The sequence below is a fragment of the Trachypithecus francoisi genome, unplaced genomic scaffold, assembly GCF_009764315.1.
Source record: "Trachypithecus francoisi isolate TF-2019V2 unplaced genomic scaffold, Tfra_2.0 Lachesis_group10, whole genome shotgun sequence".
In the NCBI taxonomy this organism is placed as follows: domain Eukaryota; kingdom Metazoa; phylum Chordata; class Mammalia; order Primates; family Cercopithecidae; genus Trachypithecus; species Trachypithecus francoisi.
Window position 1 is genome coordinate 116,040,546 of NW_022681455.1, and position 20,819 is coordinate 116,061,364.

At 50.1% G+C, this 20,819-nt stretch overlaps 1 protein-coding gene across 2 annotated transcripts; it reads right to left on the minus strand.

Moving 5' to 3' along the window:
- Window positions 1-1,335: 1,335 nt before the first annotated feature.
- On the minus strand, window positions 1,336-18,917 carry CHST6 (carbohydrate sulfotransferase 6). 2 transcript variants are annotated; one of them, XM_033219047.1, is made up of 4 exons: window positions 17,842-18,917; window positions 14,025-14,180; window positions 5,505-5,579; window positions 1,336-3,908 (listed from the first exon to the last, which is right to left on the minus strand). In XM_033219047.1, exon 4 carries the CDS (start codon window positions 3,890-3,892, stop codon window positions 2,705-2,707), a length of 1,188 nt encoding a protein of 395 aa, XP_033074938.1. In that variant the 5' UTR covers window positions 3,893-3,908; window positions 5,505-5,579; window positions 14,025-14,180; window positions 17,842-18,917; the 3' UTR covers window positions 1,336-2,704. The 2 variants fall into 2 exon arrangements, with proteins under 2 accessions (XP_033074938.1, XP_033074937.1); XM_033219046.1 differs by lacking the exon at window positions 14,025-14,180.
- Between the last annotated feature and the right edge of the window lie 1,902 nt (window positions 18,918-20,819).

Consider the following 20,819-nt stretch of genomic DNA (forward strand, 5'->3'; position numbering starts at 1 on the left):
TGATCTTTGCTCACTGTAACCTCTGCCTCCCGGGTTCAAGTGATTCTCCTGCCTCAGCTTCCTGAGTAACTGGGATTACAGGTATGTGCCACCACACCCCGCTAATTTTGTATTTTTAGTAGAGAAAGGTTTTTGCCATGTTGGCCAGGTTGGTCTTGAATGCCCGACCTCAGGTGATTCACCCACCTTGGCCTCCCACAGTGCTGGGATTACAGGCATGAGCCACTGCATCCAGCCAAGTTACCCACTTTTAAGGTATTTTGTTATAACCACCTGAACAAGAACAAAGAAAGATACTCTCTAAGCCACGTAGTACCCATTCATAAATCTGGGGTTTTAAATACCTTCCTCCTATTATTGTCACGAGAGACAGATTCAAGTTTCATTTGGTTGAAGCTTCTAAAGCTGGAAGGAACCTAAAATGAGCTTCAACTTCAAGGCTCATGTGCCTCTGCTCCCTCTACGTAAAGCAGAAAATGTCAGATCTCCCTTGCCCTGACTGCTATGCAGGGAGGATGTGGCTCCCCCAATCTGTGGCCACAGCCAGGATGAGGATCAGAAGCTGGTGACCACCTGCATCCCTCCTGGTAGCTGATGGCAACCGTGAGGGAAACGGCCTCATTTCACAGGTAACAGGGTCAGAAGTTCTGGTGGCATCCAACACAGTTCCCAGACCAGCTCTGCGTTCCAGTGTGACTTGGGTTCATTTATGTGGCTAACTCAGCTTCCCTGTCCTTTCCAGAGGTTCTGTGAGCTTTTCTTTTAAACATGTACTGGGTACTTATTGACTCTCATTTCCTGAGCTTGGGACTAAACCCTCTACACATCCAGCATTCCTTGACTAAGCCCTTTTGCCCCTAGAGCTAGGAAGTGTGGCTCACAGGCAGGGATCATCCTCTGCTCTCCTCCAAGGCCTGGCCCAGAAGGACCAAGGGAAGACAGATGCAGCCCAGAGCCATTTCCCTTCCAACCTCTTGGCAAGCCTGATGAGTTCCACTCCCCCCCGACGGACACACCTGCCTTCCAGGCACTGATCCTGCTGTCCCCTTCTTGCTCTTCCACTCATGATGCCTGGCTTGCTGCCCAGCCCTCCCCAGCCTTCTCTCCCCCTACCTTTCCCACTTCTTGCCTCCCTCCAGGCCTGTCCAGGATGATAAGCTCTGGTCTCAGCATTCAAAGCCTCCTCTATCTGTTGTGGGTGGCAAACCACCCAGGTGCCAAGGCAAGAGACCGAGGGCACAAGCTGTTCCAGTATAATAAAATATATAAAATGAGAATAGTTCTACTAGATAGAGATCATAGATATGATTATATGTGAATATCATTACTCATGAGTTTGTAGCAATTATTCTTTATTCCAATATTATAATAATCCTTGCTCTACAATTATAACCTAGGAAAATCCAGGCCATACAGAGATAGGAGCTGAAGGGGCACGGTGAGAAGTGACCGGAAGACAAGAGTGTGAGCCCTCTGTCATGCCCAGAGAGGGTCACCAGAGGGCTCCTTGGTCTAGCGGTAATAACAGCATCTGGGAAGACGCCCGTCACCAAGCGGACCCTGGTCTAGTGGTAGTCAGAGCTAGACATCAGTCAGGCCCGCCCACAGTTATCCGGAGGCCTAACCGTCTCCCTGTGATGCTGTGCTTCAGCGGTCACGCTCCTGTTTCACTTTCATGTACACCTGGATCCGCCCTCTAGCTAGCAGTAGCAAAACTAGTGAAAGTATTAAAGTCTTTGATCTTTCTGAAAAGACCAGAGAAGAAATAATGATGTAAGCTGTCCTCTCTCCACCTCTGCTACCTAACAGGGAAGGGCCCCCTGTCCGGTGGACACGTGACTCACGTGACCTCATCAATCACTGGAGATGACTCACACTCTTTACTCTTTAGCTTTGTATCCAATAAATAACAGCACAGCCAGGCATTCAGGGCCACTACCAGTCCCTGCATCTTGGTGGTAGTGGTCCCCCAGGCCCAGCTGTCTTTTATCTCTGTCTTGTATCCCTTATTTCTACGATCTCTCGTCTCCGCCCACGGGGAGAAAAACCCACAGACCCAGTAGGGCTGGCCCCTACAATCTCTCAGCTGTGTCCCTGGCCATGACTCTGTTTGCTCTTTCCGAAAGCAATTAAAATGGGAAAATCTGACCCTTCTCACCCAGGAGGCAGGGCCTCTCCACCCCACTGGAGTCCCAGAGCAAAAGCTCTCTCCTCCCTTCATCCTCCTTCTCATCATGTGATTTTGGACAAGTCCTTTCACTTCTGAGTTTTGCCATGTGTGCATGCGTGCATGTGTATGTGATGTACAGACCTTTGGAGTCTTACCACCACAGTGCCTCTCCACTCCCGGCCAGTGCTAGGGCACTCCCTCAGCTGCTGCAGGATGTGTCCCCAGAAGGAGAGAGTTAAAGGGGAAGAAAGCCCTTGAGTAGGAGCCAAGTCATCTGAATGCATACCCTGTGCCCAGAGGAGGTAGGGGCAAGAGTTGCTTTCCATGGAGAATGAACGTGATGAGAAGGCAGCTCCAGAGGACTCAGGAAAACCAAGAATCGAGAGAGAAAGAAACGTGCAGTCCTTGCCTACTTCAAGGGGGTACCACGAACTCCTTGGTCAATATAGGGACCTGCTTCTCCGTGCGCCCCAGCCCCCTCTGCACCGTGCGCGCTCCTCCCGGACCTGGCACCCGCTACAACTGTGGCCTCCACTAATGCCGGGGGTGCGAGGAGGTGGACGATGCCCAGGTGAAGCCATTCAGGCCTCGTGGCAGCACCAGATCCAGGGCGAGGTTGCGCTGCTCGTCCTCAGAGTACACAGGCCGGTAGCCCAGCAACTGCAGGGCTCCAGCGCACAGTTCCTGCACACGGCGGATCTTGGCAAAGGGCAGCGCGTGGCGCCAGGCCTGGGAGACGTTGAGCGCATTCCTGGACGAAGTCTTGAAGGCTTCGCGGCGTGCACCAGGTCCAGATCCGTGGGTGATGTTATGGATCCAGGCCTCCAGCTGTGGTGTGAGACTCAGCCCGGTGAAGGCGTAGAGCGCACGGATTTCCGCCAGCGGCTCGCGCACAAGGTCCTCGAAGCGCACTAGGCGGTAGCGGCCGCGCAGGAAGGGCGGCGGCTTGAGTGTGGCGGCCTCGGCGATGCGTACGTGGCTACGGCACACCTCGCGTACCACACGCAGACCAGGGTCGGCCTCTACCCACGTGCCATTGGTGCCCAGCACGATGCCGTTGTCACGCGCCAGAGCCTTGGCTGTCTGCTCCCGGGAGCGCAGCACGGCCCGCGGGTCGCGCACCAGGTGCACGATGCGCAGGTTGAGCGTGGGGTCACTGAGCAGCGGGTAGAGCACCTGCAGGTTGAAGAAGCGCACCTCCTTGAGCACCACGTGGCTGTAGGAGCGGCAGGCCTCCTGGGCCAGGCTGAAGGGCTGCCGCGCGCACAGTGGCTTGCACACTGCCTCGCTGCTGATGGCGCCTCGGGGAAAGGCACTGCAGGCGGGTGGCGAGCACAGTGCACGGCTCACCGCCCACTGGAAGAGGTCGGACAGGTTGCGGCGCCAAGGCAGATAGGCATCAAACACGTCCATGTCGCACAGGAAGACGGAGCGCACCAGGTCGCGCACAGCCATGTGCAGCGTTGCGGCGCTGCCCTGCGACAGAGTGGTCCACACGTGCCATGCGGGCTCCATTAGGTAGAAGACATCGGGGTGCTGGCTGAAGAGTTGGCCCACGAAGGACGAGCCCGAGCGCCACGAGGACAGCACCAGCACATGCACGCGCTCCTCGCCGCCTGCTGGGGACGAGGGCCCTGGCCGGGAAACCAGAAAGAGGAGGAGGAAGGTCTGCGCCAGGAGCAGCGCGGTCACTGCTGTGCTGGAGACTCGCGGCAGCCACATGCTGACTGCTGGGGGCCTTAGGGAGGAGAGCGCAGCGGTTAGGGGCTGCAGCCTGCACGCCCATCCCGTGCCCCACTGCCCAGTGCCTTCTGGGAGCAGATTCGACCACCAGACCAGAGCCTCCCATGAACATGATGGTCTCAGTGGGGCGCTCTCCCGGAAATGTGGCCTTAAGACATAACTCAAGATCCAGTCTAGCTGAGAGCAAAAGTACAAATGCAGAATGCGGTCAGAAATCTGTCTATATGTGAGTCCTATCTTCTTAGTTACCTACCTACATTACCATTGTCTATTTGGAGAGGGAAATATATTTCAAACGGAATTCGTGTCTTTTGCTTAAGAATTCCTGTGAAGAAACTGTTTTAGGTTGTCGAACTGATGGGCGCTCTGGTGGACGTCACAGCACCGCCAGGCTCCCTGAGGCTCTTCCACTGCGTACTCTGTGACCTTTTTTCTAACTTTCCACACTACACTGACATACATAGCCTGTGATCTTGAACCAAATATTGGATCGCTCCATGACTCAGTTTACCCATCTGTAAAAGGGGGATGATAGCAGCACATAACACAGGATTTGGGTGGATTATTGGGCAATGGGAAAATGTTTGAATATCCTGGATGGACAGGAGGGACACGCAGTAATGTCCTTAACTGAAGAGTGCCCTTGCTACAGTGTATGCTCTGCATTGTATGATTTTTTTTGTTTAAAAAGACAGGTATAACTTTTCTTATGGAAAATAACTTTTCTTATTGAAAATAAGCAAACAGGCAGGACGCGATGATTCAAGCCTGTACTCCCAGCACTTTGGGAGGCTGAGGTGGGAGGATACCTTGAAGTTAAAAGTTTGCCACTAGCCTGGGCAACATATGGATAGTCTGCCTGTCTCTACAAAAACATTAAAAAAAAAAAAAAAAAAAAAGAAAGAAAAGAAAAGCCAGGTGTGGTGGTGTGGTCCCTGCTACTCAGGAGGCTGACATGGGAGGACTGCTTGACCCCAGGAGTTTGAAGTTGCAGTGAGCTTTGATCCTGCCACTGCACTCCAGCTTGGGTGACAGAGTGAGACTCTGACTCAAAAAATACAATACAATATCAAAATGAGCAAATAAGGACAAGCACAGTGGCTCATGCCTGTAATCCTAGCAATTTGGGAGGTTGAGGTGGGCAGATCACCTGAGGTCAGGAGTTCAAGACCAACCTGGCCAACATGGTGAAACCCCATCTCTACCAAAAACATACAAAAATTAGCTGGGCATGGTGGCGCATGCCTGTAGTCTCAGCTACTTGGTAGGGTGAGGCGGGAAAATTGCTTGAACCCGGGAGGCAGAGGTTGTGGTAAGCTGAGATTGCACCACTGCACTCCAGCCTGGGCAAAAGAGCGAGACTCTGTCTCAAAAACAAAAACATGAGCCAATAAATAAAGTGGATAAAGAACACCGACTGTTGCCATCACTGGTGGGGGGTGAGGTGCTGAAGGCAGCCTGGGCTTCAGAGGGAGGGTGTCCTGAAGCCCTGTGGGTTTGCAAGGAGACCAGTTGAGGCGGAGCTGGGATGGAGCCAGAGAAGCAGAGAGGTGAGAGCAGAGTACTGTTCCGGCCAACTGAGGGGACTCACCACTGTCCAGGGCTGCTGGGAGAGCTGCAACGCTGATCACAAATCCATGGGAGATGATTAGAGGTTCCTCAGTACCTGGTAAAGCAGGAGGGCGATGGAGTCACACTCTACAGGGGAAGATAGCCCCAAAAGCGACATAACTTCTCTGAGGCTCGATTTCCACTTCTGTAGAATGGGATTTGCAACATTTAACCTCTTAGGGCTGTCGTGAGATGCTGCTGCAAACACCTAAGAAGAGGGGGCCTGGGAAAGCATTCCTTACACACATGCCCCCATTACTGTTACTGTCCCTGTGCTGAGCTACTGTGTGCAGAGGAGGAACCCCCTCCACCTGGGGAGTCTCCCCCAAGAGGAGACACCCATAGGCCACCTACTCTTCCAATCCCAGTATCTCACAGGCCATCCTCTGGCCTCCAACCACCAGCCCTTTAGTGGACCTTAAGAATGTCACATAGGTCGGGTACGGAGGCTCACACCTATAATCCCAGCACTTTGGGAGGCCGAGGCAGGCGGATCACCTGAGGTCAGGAGTTTGAGACCAGCTTGACCGACATGGAGAAACCCCATCTCTACTAAAAATACAAAATTAGCCAGGCATGGTGGCGCATGCCTGTAACCCCAGCTACTCGGAAGGCTGAAGCAGGAAAATCACTTGAACCTGGGAGGCAGAGGTTGTGGTGAGCCGAGATCATGCCATTGCATTCCAGCTTGGGCAACAAGGGCGAAACTCCGTCTCAAAAAAAAAAAAAAAAGGAATGTCACGCATGTCTCACAGGGTAGAAGGAACACTGGGCCGGCCTCCCGCATTCCAAAGTCCCAAAGTGTTCTTCTCTTTGCACCTGTTGCTTCTGCAATGATCTCAAGACCGGGTGATTTTGGAAGGGAGGGGCCTGGAAGTTTTCTCCTTGCTCCTGCATCCTTTGCTCCCTGCCTTCCCCCTTCCCCTGTCCAGGTCACCACTGAGAGAAGCCAGGGTCTAACTTGGGAGCAGATCCCATTTCTGCCCCTTCCCCTCATCGGGAGGCAACAGGGGTGGGTGGAGGATGCCCCACAGCTCTGTCACCAGCTGACTCCACAGCCTCTCTGGGAAAACCTGGAAGACGAGGAGAGTAGCCACTCCTCTGCTCTGCACATGATCACCGCTCCTCCAGTGCCAGTGGGCTGACGATGGTTGGCTTCCGGCCAGTGGGGCACCAAAAGAGAAGGGAACTCATTTTCTGACTTCAAGTGCTAGGTGCTTCAAGTCCACAGGATGACTTAACTCAACGGGCCCTGAGGGGGGCATGATGATGTCAGTTTTTCAGGTGAAGGACTCAAGGCTTGGAGAGACAGCAAGAAAGCTGGGACCCCAGGACTCCTGTTCCTAAGCTCCTGGCACGTCTCATCCCAGGCTGTGGGTCTCTCCCACGTGTGATTGCTCCTGCAGAGTGCAGGACCCTGCTGCTCTGGCCCAAACACAGTTGTCCTGGCCAGCCCAGCCCTTCCCTGGGTAGGGAGGATCTTGATCCCAAGCCAAAGTATTTGTTACCTGTGTTCCAGGAAAGCCAGAGGTCTTTTTAAGTGACTCACACACTACAGGAACTGCTATGAGATCCTATTACTGAAACTCAAGAACTAGGAAGGTGGTTGAATTGTCCTATGCCACAGAGTCTCCAGAAGACCAGTTCCCAGCTGGAAGCATTCTGATAGAAGCCTTGCACTCAGCACAGTGGACATTTGGGACAAGGGTTCGACATGAGGAAGAAAAAGTCAGGCAGGCCCTGTGATAGGCACTTTTGTCTTCATGATTAAATGCTATCATCCCAAGTCCCTAGGAGGCAGAAATGACCATCCCTGTCTGTTTTAATTGAAGCAGTGGGGCTCAGAGACGTGAATACCCAGTGAGGAGGAGGAAGGGCAGAGGCTTAAATCCAAGAGCCAGCCGGGTATGGTACCTCACGCCTGTAATTACGGCATTTTGGGAGGCTGAAGCGGGTGAAATGCTTGGGCCCAGAAGCTCAAGACCAGCCTGGGCAACATGGCCAAACCCCATCTCTACTAAAAATACAAAAATTAGCCTGGTGCAGTGGTGCAGACCTGTAGTCCCAGCTACTCAGGAGGCTGAGGTGGGAGGATTGTTTGAGCCTAGGAGACAGAGGTTGCAGTGAGCTGAGATTGTGTGACTGCACTCCAGCCTGGGCAATGGAGAGAGACCCTGTCTCAAAAATAAATAAATAATAAATAAATCAATAGGCTGGGTGTGCCGTGGCTCACACCTGTAAACCCAGCACTTTGGGAGGCTAAGGTGGGTAGATCACCTAAGATCAGGAATTCGACACCAGCCTGACCAAATGGTGAAACTCTGTCTCTACTAAAAATACAAAAATTAGCCAGGCGTGATGGCAGGTGCCTGGCATCCCACCTACTCGGGAGGCTGAGGCAGGAGAATCGCTTGAACCCGGGAGGTGGAGGTTGCAGTGAGCTGAGATCACGCCACTGCACTCCAGCCTAGGTGACAGAGTGAGACTCCGTCTCAAAAAGTAAACAAACAAACAAACAAACATAAATAAATCCAAGAACCAGACTCTCACTGCAGGGCTCTGTAGTGGGTGTCACAGTCCTGAGCCTTTGTCTGGTACCATTTCCCATCCTGGAAGGCCTATCTCCCCCTTGAAAGTCATATTTATTATAGTTTAATTTTTGGAAAAGGTAACACATAGATGCTGTATAAAATTCTAAGCCAGGCATGGTGGCTCCTGCCTGTAATCCCAGCCCTTTGGGAGGCTGAGGCGGGCAGATCACTAGAGGTCAGGAGATGGAGACCAGCCCGGCCAACTTGGCAAAACCCCGTCTCTACTAAAAATACAAAAATTAGCCAGATGTGGTGGCGGGTGCCTGCAGTCCCAGCTACTCAGGAAGCTGAGGCAGGAGAATCATTTAAACCTGGGAGACGGAGGTTGCAGTGAGCTGAGACTGCACTGCTGTACCCCAGCCTGGGTGACACAGCGAGACTCCATCTCGAAAAAAAAAAAAAAATTCTCAAGGTACAGATGAGGGCATTGTCAGCTCATGTTTCATGTGTGAAGACAGGAAAAGAGGCCACACTCCCTGGGCAGACACAGCCCCACACCAGAGCACAAAGCTAGTCAGGCAAAAGGAAGTGAGATTTCCTATCTCTCATGCCCTCTCCAGCCCTCCAACCTCAGAGGCAATTCTGCTTTAAATTTCCAAGTAATTAGTGGTGATGATGGTGATGATAACGATGATGAAAATGATCATATGTTTTTTAGGAGGAGGGTGGAACTAAAAAGTACGAGAGGCCATAAAGGGAACAGAAAGTTCTGTTTCTTGTTTTGGTACCCAGGAGCACCCTAAGCAGTGGTCCTTCTTAAGTCATAGAAACTTTTTTTGACATTAACTCTTTTTAAAATTTATTTTTATCAAAATACTACACATAGCTTGAGAAAGCATAAAATATGCCTGGAGGCCAGGCACAGTGGCTCATGCCTGTAATCCCAGCACTTTGGGAGGCTGAGGTGGGAGGATCTCTTGAGCCCAGGAGCTCAAGGTTGCAGTGAGTTATGATCGTTCTACTGCTGACCAGCGTGGGCAACAGAGGGTGACCCTCTTTCTTAAAAAAAATCAAACACCTAAAGCCACAGCAAAACACTCCAGCTCACAGCTGAAGTACTGAGAGTACATTTCCTTTCTTGTTTTTTCTTGTTTCTCTTAGTTTTCCTTGGGGCTAATTGCATTAGATATTAGACAGGTTGAAAGAAAAATTTAAAAGATGTGAAAAGTAGAACAAAAAACATAAATGACAGATAAAGGCTGCAAAATAGAGAAAAGATAAGATCAGCAAAAGATTCAATCCCGGAAAGTCAGTGCTCAGGATCCCGATCCTGGCGGAGCTGACAATCAAGCTGGAGACACTGAAGACACATCTGGCTTATGTGACGGTCAAGGGACCTGATGGTGTCCCAGTGGATGGCCTGGACATTCAGCCGCGGGAGGGTCACGCTGGTCCTGGCTGCATCCTTCTCTCCTGGATTCTAGCAAAGTCCCCACCTGGCCTCCCTTCAGTCCATCTTGTACAGTTGCCCCCAGAGGTGCCTACACCACACATCTGATCCTGCCATTCTCCTACTCAGTAACCTTCAGCTTTCCAACCGTATCTCCCATATCCCAGGCTTCAGACGGCCGGGAATCATCAGTGTTCATCAAACAAGCTCTATCTCTCCCAACTCCCTAACTCATGCTATGAGTGCCCAGCCCTGACTCCCATTGGGAGGCATCTCAGCCTCGTCTGCAGCCGCCTCCTCTGCGCCTGTCAAGGCATGCCCCACTCTGCCCTGCATTGTACTTTGCTTTCTCTTCTAGACTGTGAGCAACCAGAAACTTTGGATTGTGGTTTTTTGCAAGTGAACACCTGTTCTCTGCTGACCAGTGTGAGGATCGGCACTGCACAGGTACACTGGACATGCTTGGTTCTGTCCACTCAGTACCTGTTTCTCCTTCTCATAACAGTATCTAGGCTTTTCCCTGGGGAACCCCCCTCACCCAGTCAAAAGTACATGTGGCTCGGATGGGGCTGATCCACCACTCCTGGCTCCTAACGGTCATGTGTCCCAAGACTGGCTCACGTCTGTATTCCACACACTGACCCTGTACCCCAGCCCACACAGAACTATTGGTCTAGGAATGGGACATCTGCTCAACTGCAGTTCTGGAGTTCTGTTGATCACAAGGGAAGAGGAAACTGGGTGTAAAAGTCAACACAGAAGAGAACTCAGCAGAGACAGTTCACAGGCAAGCCGACAGCATCATCGAAGCATTTGGATCCAGTTGTGCAAGGTTCACCCACGGACCCCTCAGCTGAGGGAAGCATTCGGTTTCTGCTTAAGTCCCTGGGAGATGAGTTTCTGTCACTTACACCCAAGAGTGGTGATTAGATAGTGATAGTGAAACCGTTGGTGGGGTGAGGTGGGAAGGGTGCACGGGTGGAAATGCTGGGGGCTGGTCCTGCTTTGTTTCTCTCTGATAGTGCTAATTACATGGGTGTGTTCAGTTTGTGAAAGTTCACCAAGCTGTACTTTCATTATCTATACTCTGATGAATGGCACACTTCAATAAAAAGTAAAGAATCCTGACTGAAGAAGACAGTAAGAGTCATGTTAAGGAATGTCCCAAACACCGAATGAGTAGAGGCCATGAATAAATACTTGCCATTGCAATCAGATACTCTGTGGTCCGCATCCAGAGAGAGGAATTCCCCAACAGCCCAAATGGCTTTCTGCCGAGCACCTTAAAGTCATCTTCTTCTAAACATCCCTTACCATCTCTTGGTCTGAGAGACCTAGGAAGGAGCTATGGTTCTCCCCGATTTGCAAATGGGAAAAGCAAGACACTGACCAAGGATGGTTGTCCACAGCAGGGTCGAGCTGGAGCCCAGGAATCCTGGCTCTCTGGGCAGCGCTCACTTCCAGCCAAGCTCTGCCTACCCTCGACACAGCAGCTCCAGGCCGGGCGTGGTGGCTCACACCTGTAATCCCAGTACTTTGGGAGGCCGAGGCGGGTGGTTCACCTGAGGTCAGGAGTTTGGGACCAGGCTGACCAACATGGTGAAATCCCACCTCTACTAAAAATACAAAAATTTGGCCATGCGCGATGGTTCACGCCTGTAATCCCAGCACTTTGGGAGGCCGAGGACGGCAGATCACGAGGTCAGGAGATCAAGACCATCTTGGCTAACACGGTGAAACCTGGTCTCTACTAACAATACAAAAAATTAGGTGGGCGCCTGTAGTCCCAGCTACTTGGGAGGATGAAGCAGGAGAATGGCGTGAATCTGGGAGGCGGAGCTTGCAGTGAGCCGAGATTGCGGCCACTGCACTCCAGCCTGGGCAACAGAGCGAGTCTCTGTCTCAAAAAAAAAAAAAAAGAAAAGAAAAGAAAAAGAAAAAATACAAAAATTAGCCAGGCATGGTGGCGGGCACCTGTAATCCCAGCTACTCGGGAGGCGGAGGCAGGAGAATCACTTGAACCCAGGAGGCGGAGGCTGAGGCGGGAGAATGGCGTGAACCTGGGAGGTGGAGCTTGCAGTGAGCGAAGATCATGTCACTGTACTCCAGCTTGGCAACAGTGTAACACTCCATCTCAAAAAAACAAAACAACTTCAACAACAATAAAAAAAACCAAACCCAAAACCAAAACAACAACCACAACAACAAGACACAGCGGCTGTTCCTGTTACCAGCCTGTCCCAGCCCTGTTCATAGAATCTAAAGGAAAAAAATGTAACACTAGGTGTAGATCCCAGGTTTAGATTTCTCTGTTTAGAGTTGGCTGGAGGCCACTCCTGTTCAAGAATCCCAAAGGCACCTGGGCACAGTGGCTCATGTCTATAATCCCAGCACTTTGGGAGGCCGAGGCGGGTGGATCACCTGAAGTCAGGAGTTGGAGACCAGCTTGGCCAACATGGTGAAACCCCATCTCTACTAAAACTACAAAAATTAGCTGCCATGGTGGCAGGTGCCTATTTGTAACCCCAGCTACTCCGGAGGCTGGGGCAGGAGAACTGCTTGAATCCGGGAGGCGGAAGTTGCAGTGAGCAGAGATCATGTGCCATTGCACTCCAGCCTGGGCAACAAGAGCAAAACCCCATCTCAGTAGCCTTGAGGCATCAACAGCTACCACTGGGGCCAAACTGCTCTAGTGGAGCCCTGGGCATTTGGAAGGGGGAAGGCTAACAAGGAGCGAAAGAAAGAGGAAGAAAGAAGAGAGAAAGAAAACAGAAAATGAGACAAAACATAAAGCAAGGAACATAAAACATAGGCTGGGCATGGTGGCTCATGCCTGTAATCCCAGCACTTTGGGAGGCCGAGGTGGGTGGAACACCTGAGGTCAGGAGTTCGAGACCAGCCTGACCAACATGGTGAAACCCCGTCTCTACTAAAAATACAAAATTAGCTGGATGTGGTGACACACACCTGTAATCCCAGCTACTTGGGAGGCTGAGGCAGGAGAATCACCTGAACCCAGGAGGCAGAGTTTGCGGTGAGCCTAGATCGTGCCACTGCACTCCAGCCCAGGCAACAAGAGTGAAACTTTGTCTCAAAGAAAAACAAAAACAAAACATAAAACAAAGATGGAAGATGAGTGTTCATGGGGGCAGAAACAAGGAACCCCTGCAAACACCATCTATGAGGGTTTCCTACATGCCCAGTCTTTCCCTTCCATTTTCTGATTTGATCCTCACAGCAACCCTATGACACGGACCTGATGATCATCCCTATTTTATAGATGAGGAAAGTGAGGCGTAGAAAAATTAAGGGAGGCAGGGCATGGTGACTCACCCTGTAATCCCAGCACTTTGGGAGGCCAAGGTGGGCGGATTACCTGAGGTCAGAAGTTCGAGACCAGCCTAGTCAACATGATGAAACCCCATCTCTACTAAAAATACAAAAATTAGCTGGGCGTGGTGGCACGCGCCTGTAATCCCAGCTACTTGTGAAGCTGAGGCAGAAGAATCGCTTGAGCCTAGGAGACGGAGGTTGCAGTGAGCCGAGATTGTGCCACTGCACTCTAGTCTGGGCAACAAAGCAAGACTCTGTCTCAAAAAAAAAAAAAAAAAAGGAAAAAAGAAAAGGGACTTGCCTGAAGAATTCACACAGTGGCTGTTGAGTCAGAGTTGGAAGCCAACAGCATAACCTTGGAGCTCTTCGATACATAGTGTCAAGTGAAAAAAACACAAGTAACAAAGCTGACATACATATATACTTTTCTCCCATCTGTGGATGTTCTTAGATGTGCGCGTATTTTTCACACAGTTGGCTGGGTGTTAAAAATACACCAGTATCAAAGAACACCCACAGATGGGAGAAAACAGTTGCAAATCATGTCTATAAATTGGGACTTGTATCCAGAATATAAAAAGAGCTCTTACAACTCAACACGAAATGGGCAAATATCCTATTTAGTTTTTTAAGAATGAGCATATTTAAGAAATATAAGAATAAGTAAATTTAAGAATGAATAAGGAAAAAAATTAAAATGAGTAAAGGATTTGAGAGACGTTTCTCTGAAGAAGATACACAAAGGGAAAGATGTTCGGCCAGGTACGGTGGCTCATGCCTGTAATCCCAGCACTTTGGGAGGCTGAGGTGGGTGGATTACCTGAGGTCAGGAGTTCGAGACCAGCCTGGCCAACATGGTGAAACCCTGTCTCTACAAAAAATACCAAAAACTAGCCAGGCATGGTGGCAGGCGCCTGTAATCCCAGCTACTTGGGGTGCTGAGGCAGGAGAATCGCTTGAACCCGGGAAGTGGAGGTTGTGTTGAGCCGAGATCGCGTCATTGCACTCCAGCCTGGGCAACAAGAGTGAAACTCCATCTCAAAAAAAAAAAAAAAAAAAAGGAAAGATGCTCAACATTTTTAGGCAGTGGGGAAAAGCAAATTAAACCACAATGACAAGTCACTTTCCACCCACCGCAAAGGTTACAATTTTAAAAAGGTAATTATAATAAATAATAAATAATTACAAGTGTTGGTGAGATGATGGAGACGTGGGGATCCTCATAAAGTGGGAATGTCAAATAGTGCATTTCCTGAAGAAACAATTTGGTGGTTTCTCCAAAGGTTGAACAGAGTGACCATATGATACAGCAGATCCACTCCTGGGTATACACCCCAGAGAACTGAACATATAAGCCCACATGAAAACCTGCTCATGAATTTTCACAGCAACTTTATTCATAATAGCCAAAAAGTAGAGACATCCCTAATGTCTCATACATATTATACATATATATACATATATTATATATATATAATATATATTATATATGTACATATTTTTATATATTTATATATTATATGTGTGTATATATTTATATATTTGTATATTATATATATATAATATATATTTATTATATATTATATATTTATATATTTGTATATTATATATATAAACTTCAACATAGATGAATTCTATCTCAATAAAGCTATCATTTAAAAAAATACAAAGTATGGGAGATGTACACTGAAGTTTGGTGTTTTTCTATGGCCAGTTTACAGGTAATTTATTTTCTTATTAGTGCTTTGCTGCATTTTCAGATAGTCTACGTCAGATTTTTATTACAATGATAAAATACAATTACAATGATTATTACAATGATAAAATCAGAAATTTCTAATCGGTTAAAGGAGGCTTAGGTGAAGTTTGTCTTTCTCCAGCTATCACTGCAGAGAGACAGGTGCCCGCAAATCCATCTACCAGCCGACCTGAGTACCCAGTTAGCCAGAGAAGGCCGGGGCATGAATTATCCACTCTGCACTAAAAGTTGTCAGAGCCCCCAAGCACACTCTTAACCCCAGTACTGTGGGCTGGGCCAGGCTGTGGCTGAAGCTGTGCCTGGCCCCCAAGCCCTGGCCACATCTGCCATCTCTGCCAGTCCTGGTGATGCGGCTGCATGGCATCCCCCAGAGGCAGGGCGCTGGGACTGCAAGGCCCAGATGCTGATGGAGAAAACAGATCTGCCTTCAAGAATCTTCTGGGAAATGAATTCTAATTAGCCTGGGAAAGGAGCCTCAAGCCTCCCTGGCTCAGAGCCACCGCCCTGGGGCATTTCTGAGCAGATGACCAGATAGCAACACACAAACCCTTTTCCCAGGCTGGGAGCTTTAGGGATTCTCACACTGCACTTCACACAGCACCTGACTTGGTCTAAACTGTAGTACGTTACAGCTGGAGGTCATAAAGTCTGAGGGCTCCCCACTTCTCTGCAGCAACACATGCAGGGTATGGAGTGGGATTGTACTTTAAGCACATTCACTTGTTTCCCTAAGTATTGACAGAGTCCTCTCATTACAGGGATAATCTGGAATGTTCTCTGGTTTATTAACCATTTATTTTAATTACCTTATTTTTAAAAAGAAAATCATTCTTTCAAATCAATGACAGAAAAAGGAAGAGACTATTTTAGAAGAAAATAACAGGCTGGGTGCAGTGGCTCACGCCTGTAATCCCAGCACTCTGGGAGGCCGAGACTGACAAATCACCTGATGTCAGGAGTTGGAGACCAGCCTGGCCAAACACGGTGAAAACCCCGTCTTTACTAAATACACAAAAAATAGCCGGGCCTGGTGGCATGTGCTTGTAATCCTAGCTACCCAGGAGGCTGAAGCAGGAGAATCACTGGAGCCCGGGAGTCCGAGGCTACAGTGAGCTGAGATCTCGCCACTGCACTCCAGTCTGGGTGACAGAGTGAGACTCCTTCTCAAAAACAAAACAAAACAAAAAAAACCCCCAAAAAACAGTAAAATGCAACATGTGGACCTTATTTAGATTCTGATTTGAAAAAAACATCTGCAGGAGATACCCTAGAGGTAATCAGATGTATTTCAATATTGACTAATAGGTGATATTGAGAAATTATTATTAATACTATTACCACCATGCAGGACAATCTTGTTCATGTATTTCTGGACCCATCTCCCCTCCTAAGACACTAGAAGCAGCATGGTTTCTGTCTCATTAAAGACAGTAGGTGTAGAGTACTGAGGTTAAGAGTGTGAATCCCACTTGACCATTTACTGCACGATCTTGTGCAAGTTACTTCTCTCTGTGCCTGCTTGGTTAGAAAAAAAATCTGTAAGGCTGGGTGCGGTGGCTCATACCTGTAATCCCAGCACTTTGGGAGGCGGAGGAGGGTGGATTACAAGGTCAGGAGTTCGAGACCAGCCTGATCAACATGGTGAAACCCTGTCTTTACTAAAAATACAAAAATTAGCCAGGTGTGGTGGTGGACGCCTGTAATCCCAGCTACTCAGGAGGCTGAGGCAGGAGAATCTCTTGAACCTGGGAGGTGGAGAGGTTGCAGTGAGTCAAGATCATGTAACTGCACTCCAGCCTCGGTGACAGAGCGAGACTCCATCTCAAAAAAAAAAAAAAAAAATCTGTAAAGTGGGGGAAACAATATAACTCAACTCATGGGCTTGATTAAAAGAGCGAGTGAGTGGATATTTGGAAAGCAGAACAATGTCTGGTGCACAGTGCACTTATGAGTATTTGCTTAGGAATCTTCCTGGGCCACACTTATATTCTGTGAATCCAAGGGAAAGTCTTTGAACGAGGAAAACCCAAGGACAATGGCTCTACCAGATTCAGGTGCCCCAGTGCCCCAGCAACAGAATGTGGCAGGCACAGGCAGGGGCCCCACAAGGACAAACAAAACAGAAGACGCTGGAAAGTCATGGCTAGAGGCCTGGCTTCTTTTTTTTCTGAGATGGAGTCTCGCTCTGTTGCCCAGGCCGTAGTGCAGTGGTATAATCTCCACTCACTGCAACTTCCGACTTCTGGGTTCAAGTGATTCTTCTGCCTCAGCCTCCCAAGTAGCTGGGATTACAGGCACTCGCCACCATGACCAGCTAATTTTTGTAGTTTTAGTAGAGATGGGGGTTCACCATCTTGGCGAGGCTGGTTTTGAACTCCTGACCTCAGGTGATCCACCCGCCTCCGCCTCCCAAAGTGCTGGGATTACAGACGTGAGCCGCTGCACCTGGCTTTAGAAGCTTGGTTTCTGAAGCCGGATTGGGTTCAGTCTGTCTCTACTACCAATCAGGGGTGTGACTTTGAGCAAGTCACTCTCTGGCTCTCCATGCTCCAGTTGACTCTGTTTGCAGGACAAAGCCAGAAAAGTTCCGGCCTCCCAGGCTGGAGAGGAGCCCAGCCCCGGCTCCCCCAGCAACACAGCACCCTCAGAGGCCCTGGTACTTGGCCCACGCTCTTGTGGGTTTAAGTCAGCCAAGTCCTTTCTGCTCTTCAGGCCTCAGTTTTCCTATCCTCAAAAATGGGAAACTTGACTGCCTTGCCTCTGTGAAAGAGGGAGGAGAAAGGAAAGTCAACATTTGCTAGGCACCTGTCCTGAGGCCCAGAGGGCCTGCCCTGAAGCCCAGGATGAAGCCGTCAGAAGCAGTGACGCAGGACTCCAATTCCCCTGGATCTGGTTCCAAATCAACCCACCAAGCTACCGTTTCTCAGTAATTCTATGGAAAAAGCCATTGGAAAGCTTTTGAAAGTCATGTCCTTTCAAACCCAAGTATCGAGACAAAAGCGATTCTCCCCCCGCAGTGAGGATCCCCCTGAGCAGCCGAAGCCCCAGCAAGACTCTTCCAAACCGGCGCCAACAGTGGCGATGCCCTTTCTACGTTGCTGATGGAAAAGCCACCCCCAGCTCTTCCCGTCACCCCAGGTCTCCGGTGCAGGACAGAGAAGCGTCCCCAGCTGTGCCACTAGCCCGGCCCCCAGCCGACCCGAGTGTGGGGACATCCCCCGTAGAGAGTGAAGAACCAACGCACCTCAAAGCTTGGCGGCTCTGCCCGAGCAGGAGCGGCACGGTGGGGGACGCCTCCCTCCCTGGGCTCAGCAAAGGCTCCCAGAAGTCGTCTCTCCCAAGTTCCACCGCACAGCCAGCTTTTTCTCTTCGCTGGGAGAGTCCGCAGGGGCTGACTTGCTCCTTAAGGTCCCAAGACTATTAAGGGATACCCGGTGAGGCCGGGAAAGGGGCTCTAAGAGGCATGGACGAGAGCTGGGGGGCACCAACCCACTGGAAGCTCCTGGAGACTAGAGGCAGAGCGAATCTGAGAACAGGGCAGGAGTCCCAGAATGGGATGTTAAGGATGGGGGTGCCCTGGGGCTACCACAGGGAAAGACGCGGCGTAGAGCTCCCTCCGGAGCCGGACACTGCGGCCCGCGCCCTCTACTCCCCGCGCGCCGGCCAGCAACCCTCGGTGCTGCCCTGTGCAGCGCGCCCGAGCGCACACAATGAGGCGCTTTCAGACGTGGCTGTGGTCCCGGGGTGGCCGGCGGGAGCTAGCGCGGTACGGGAAGGAAGGAGCCGGTTGGCCCACCCCCGACCGAGGGGCCACGCCTCGGGGGAGGGGCGCTGACCAAGGGCGGGGCAGGAGGGCGCAGTGGGGCTGGGGCCCTGAGAGGCTCACCTTTTAGCTGAGGATGTCAAGGGGCGCTGGCAGGGTCACCTTTCATCTGACTACAGATGAACGTTGTACCCCACCCCACCCTAAATCCCCAGAGAAGGGAGGCTCCTGGGAGGATAAAGGTCCTAGCGAAGGAAGTCGAATCTTAATCTTGGCCCTCCTCACTCTCGGGGGCATCCTTGAGGGGAGGTGACTTGGAATCCAAACCCTTCCCAAGGCCACGGCACCTGGATGACACTGGATGACACAGGGACCCGGCGCAGTGTCCCAGCTGGGACGGGAGGATAGACCAGGTGACCTTAGGAGCTGGACCCGCAGCTTTTCCCCTCCTCCTGCACATTCCCTGCCCTAGCCTAGGCCCAGAGGCGCAGCCTTCATAGCAGGTCCAGATGAAGAAATGATACGTTTCAACAAATAAGGTATTTCCGGCCAGGGCCGCGCGCGGTGGCTAACGCCTTTGTAATCCCAGCACTTTGGGGGGCCGTAGCGGGTGGATCACGAGGTCAGGAGTTCGAGACCAGCCTGGCCAACAGGGTGAAACACCGCCTCTACTAAAAATTCAAGAATGAGCCGGGCGTGGTGGTAGGCGCCTGTAATCCTAGGTACTTAGGAGGCTGAGGCAGGAGAATTGCTTGAGCCCGGGAGGCGGAGGTTGCAGTGAGCTGAGATTGCACCACTGCACTCCAGCCTGGGTGACAGGGAGAGACTCTGTACCACCCCCCCCAAAAAAAAAACTCCCCCTTACAAATAACGGCAGAGCCCAGGCATCTGAAAAGGATGACACATTTCGAGGTCTTGTTAAATAGTGATGGGATCTTAATCGAGAACTCCCTGCTGCTGGGAGAAGAAATGAGCAGTCTTTCTTGGTTGTGGTTTGACAAGATAAATTAAGATTCTTAACAACGGTCATAAGCTTTTTGGATTGGTAATTCCTTTCTAGGATCTATCTTAAGGAAATAAACCAGAAACAAGGATTTGTGTACAGGGTTCACATAAGTGTTGTTCATGATTTTGATATTCATTTTTTTGAGACGGAGTCTCTTGTAGCCCAGGCTGGAGTGCAATGACGGGATCTAGGCTCACCACAACCTCCGCCTCCCAAGTTCAAGTGATTCTCTTTCCTCAGCCTCCTGAGTAGCTGGGATTACAGGCGCCCGCTACCATGCCAGGCTAATTTTTGTACTTTTAGTAGAGACAGGGTTTCACCATGTTGTCCAGGCTGGTCTCGAACTCCTGAGCTGAGGCGAGCTGCCCGCCTTTGCTTCCCAAAGTGCTGGGATTACAGGCATGAGCCACCGTGCCCGGCCTGTTCATGATTTTTAAAAAGTTAGAAATAGTGTATAGAACAGAAAGATGTGTGCCAGAAGGCCAACCATGATAACTTTGGGTAGGAGATTGGCCGGCAATCAGTATTTTCCTTAGGATCATGTAATTTACATTTCCTTAATCAGCATTTAGAAGTTATCTGGCCAGAAAGATCCAAAACCTCTTTACAAAGCATGAATAAGGAGAGGGGGAGAGGATGTGGAGGATAGGGTAAGAGGGAGGCAAAGAGATAGAATTGCTTTAATAAGCTGCAAGATGGGCACTCAGTGGGGCATTAGACAACTCACTTGCTTTGGCAGCAACTGGACTAATCATTTGGAAGAATTAGGGATTTCTCTCCCACAAAAAAAATTCAATAATTATCTCAAATATGACTTATCTATGGGTTCAGCTCAGTTGATAAAATCCTGTATATTTCTTACCTTTCTTCCTCCTGCAACTATGCTGTGTGGTTCAGTTTCAGAAGCTACCAACATATGCTCTGTAAATAATTTGATATTCACCAGACACAGTTGTAATTTTCCAACCCGTGGCTTACATATGCCATGTGGATTCCACTAAACACTAATATACTTGGGGTTGGACCAGGAAACTTTTGCCAAGGAGCTAACAAAAGCTCCAAGGTCTTTGAGCAGAGCCCTGGCAAAGCAAGGCTGTTGGTGAGTAACTCGGAGAAGTGTGCTCAATTTTAGCCTTCCCTATTCTTCCTCCCTCCAAAGCCCTGCTTCAAAAATAGCTAATACAACCTTCCATGTTGAACATTTTAATTAGAAAGCTACAGAACAGGCCGGGCGCGGTGGCTCTAAGCCTGTAATCCCAGTACTTTGGGAGGCCGAGACAGGCGGATCACGAGGTCAGGAGATCGAGACCATCCTGGCTAACATGGTGAAACCCCGTCTCTACTAAAAAAAAAAATACAAAAAACTAGCCAGGCGCGGTGGCGGGCGCCTGTAGTCCCAGCTACTCGGGAGGCTGAGGCAGGAGAATGGCGTAAACCCAGGAGGCGGAGCTTG

What these genes read in the sequence shown, in the direction of transcription:
- CHST6 (XM_033219046.1), bottom strand. Translation starts at nt 3,892, where the DNA reads ATGTGGCTGCCGCGAGTCTCCAGCACAGCAGTGACCGCGCTGCTCCTG.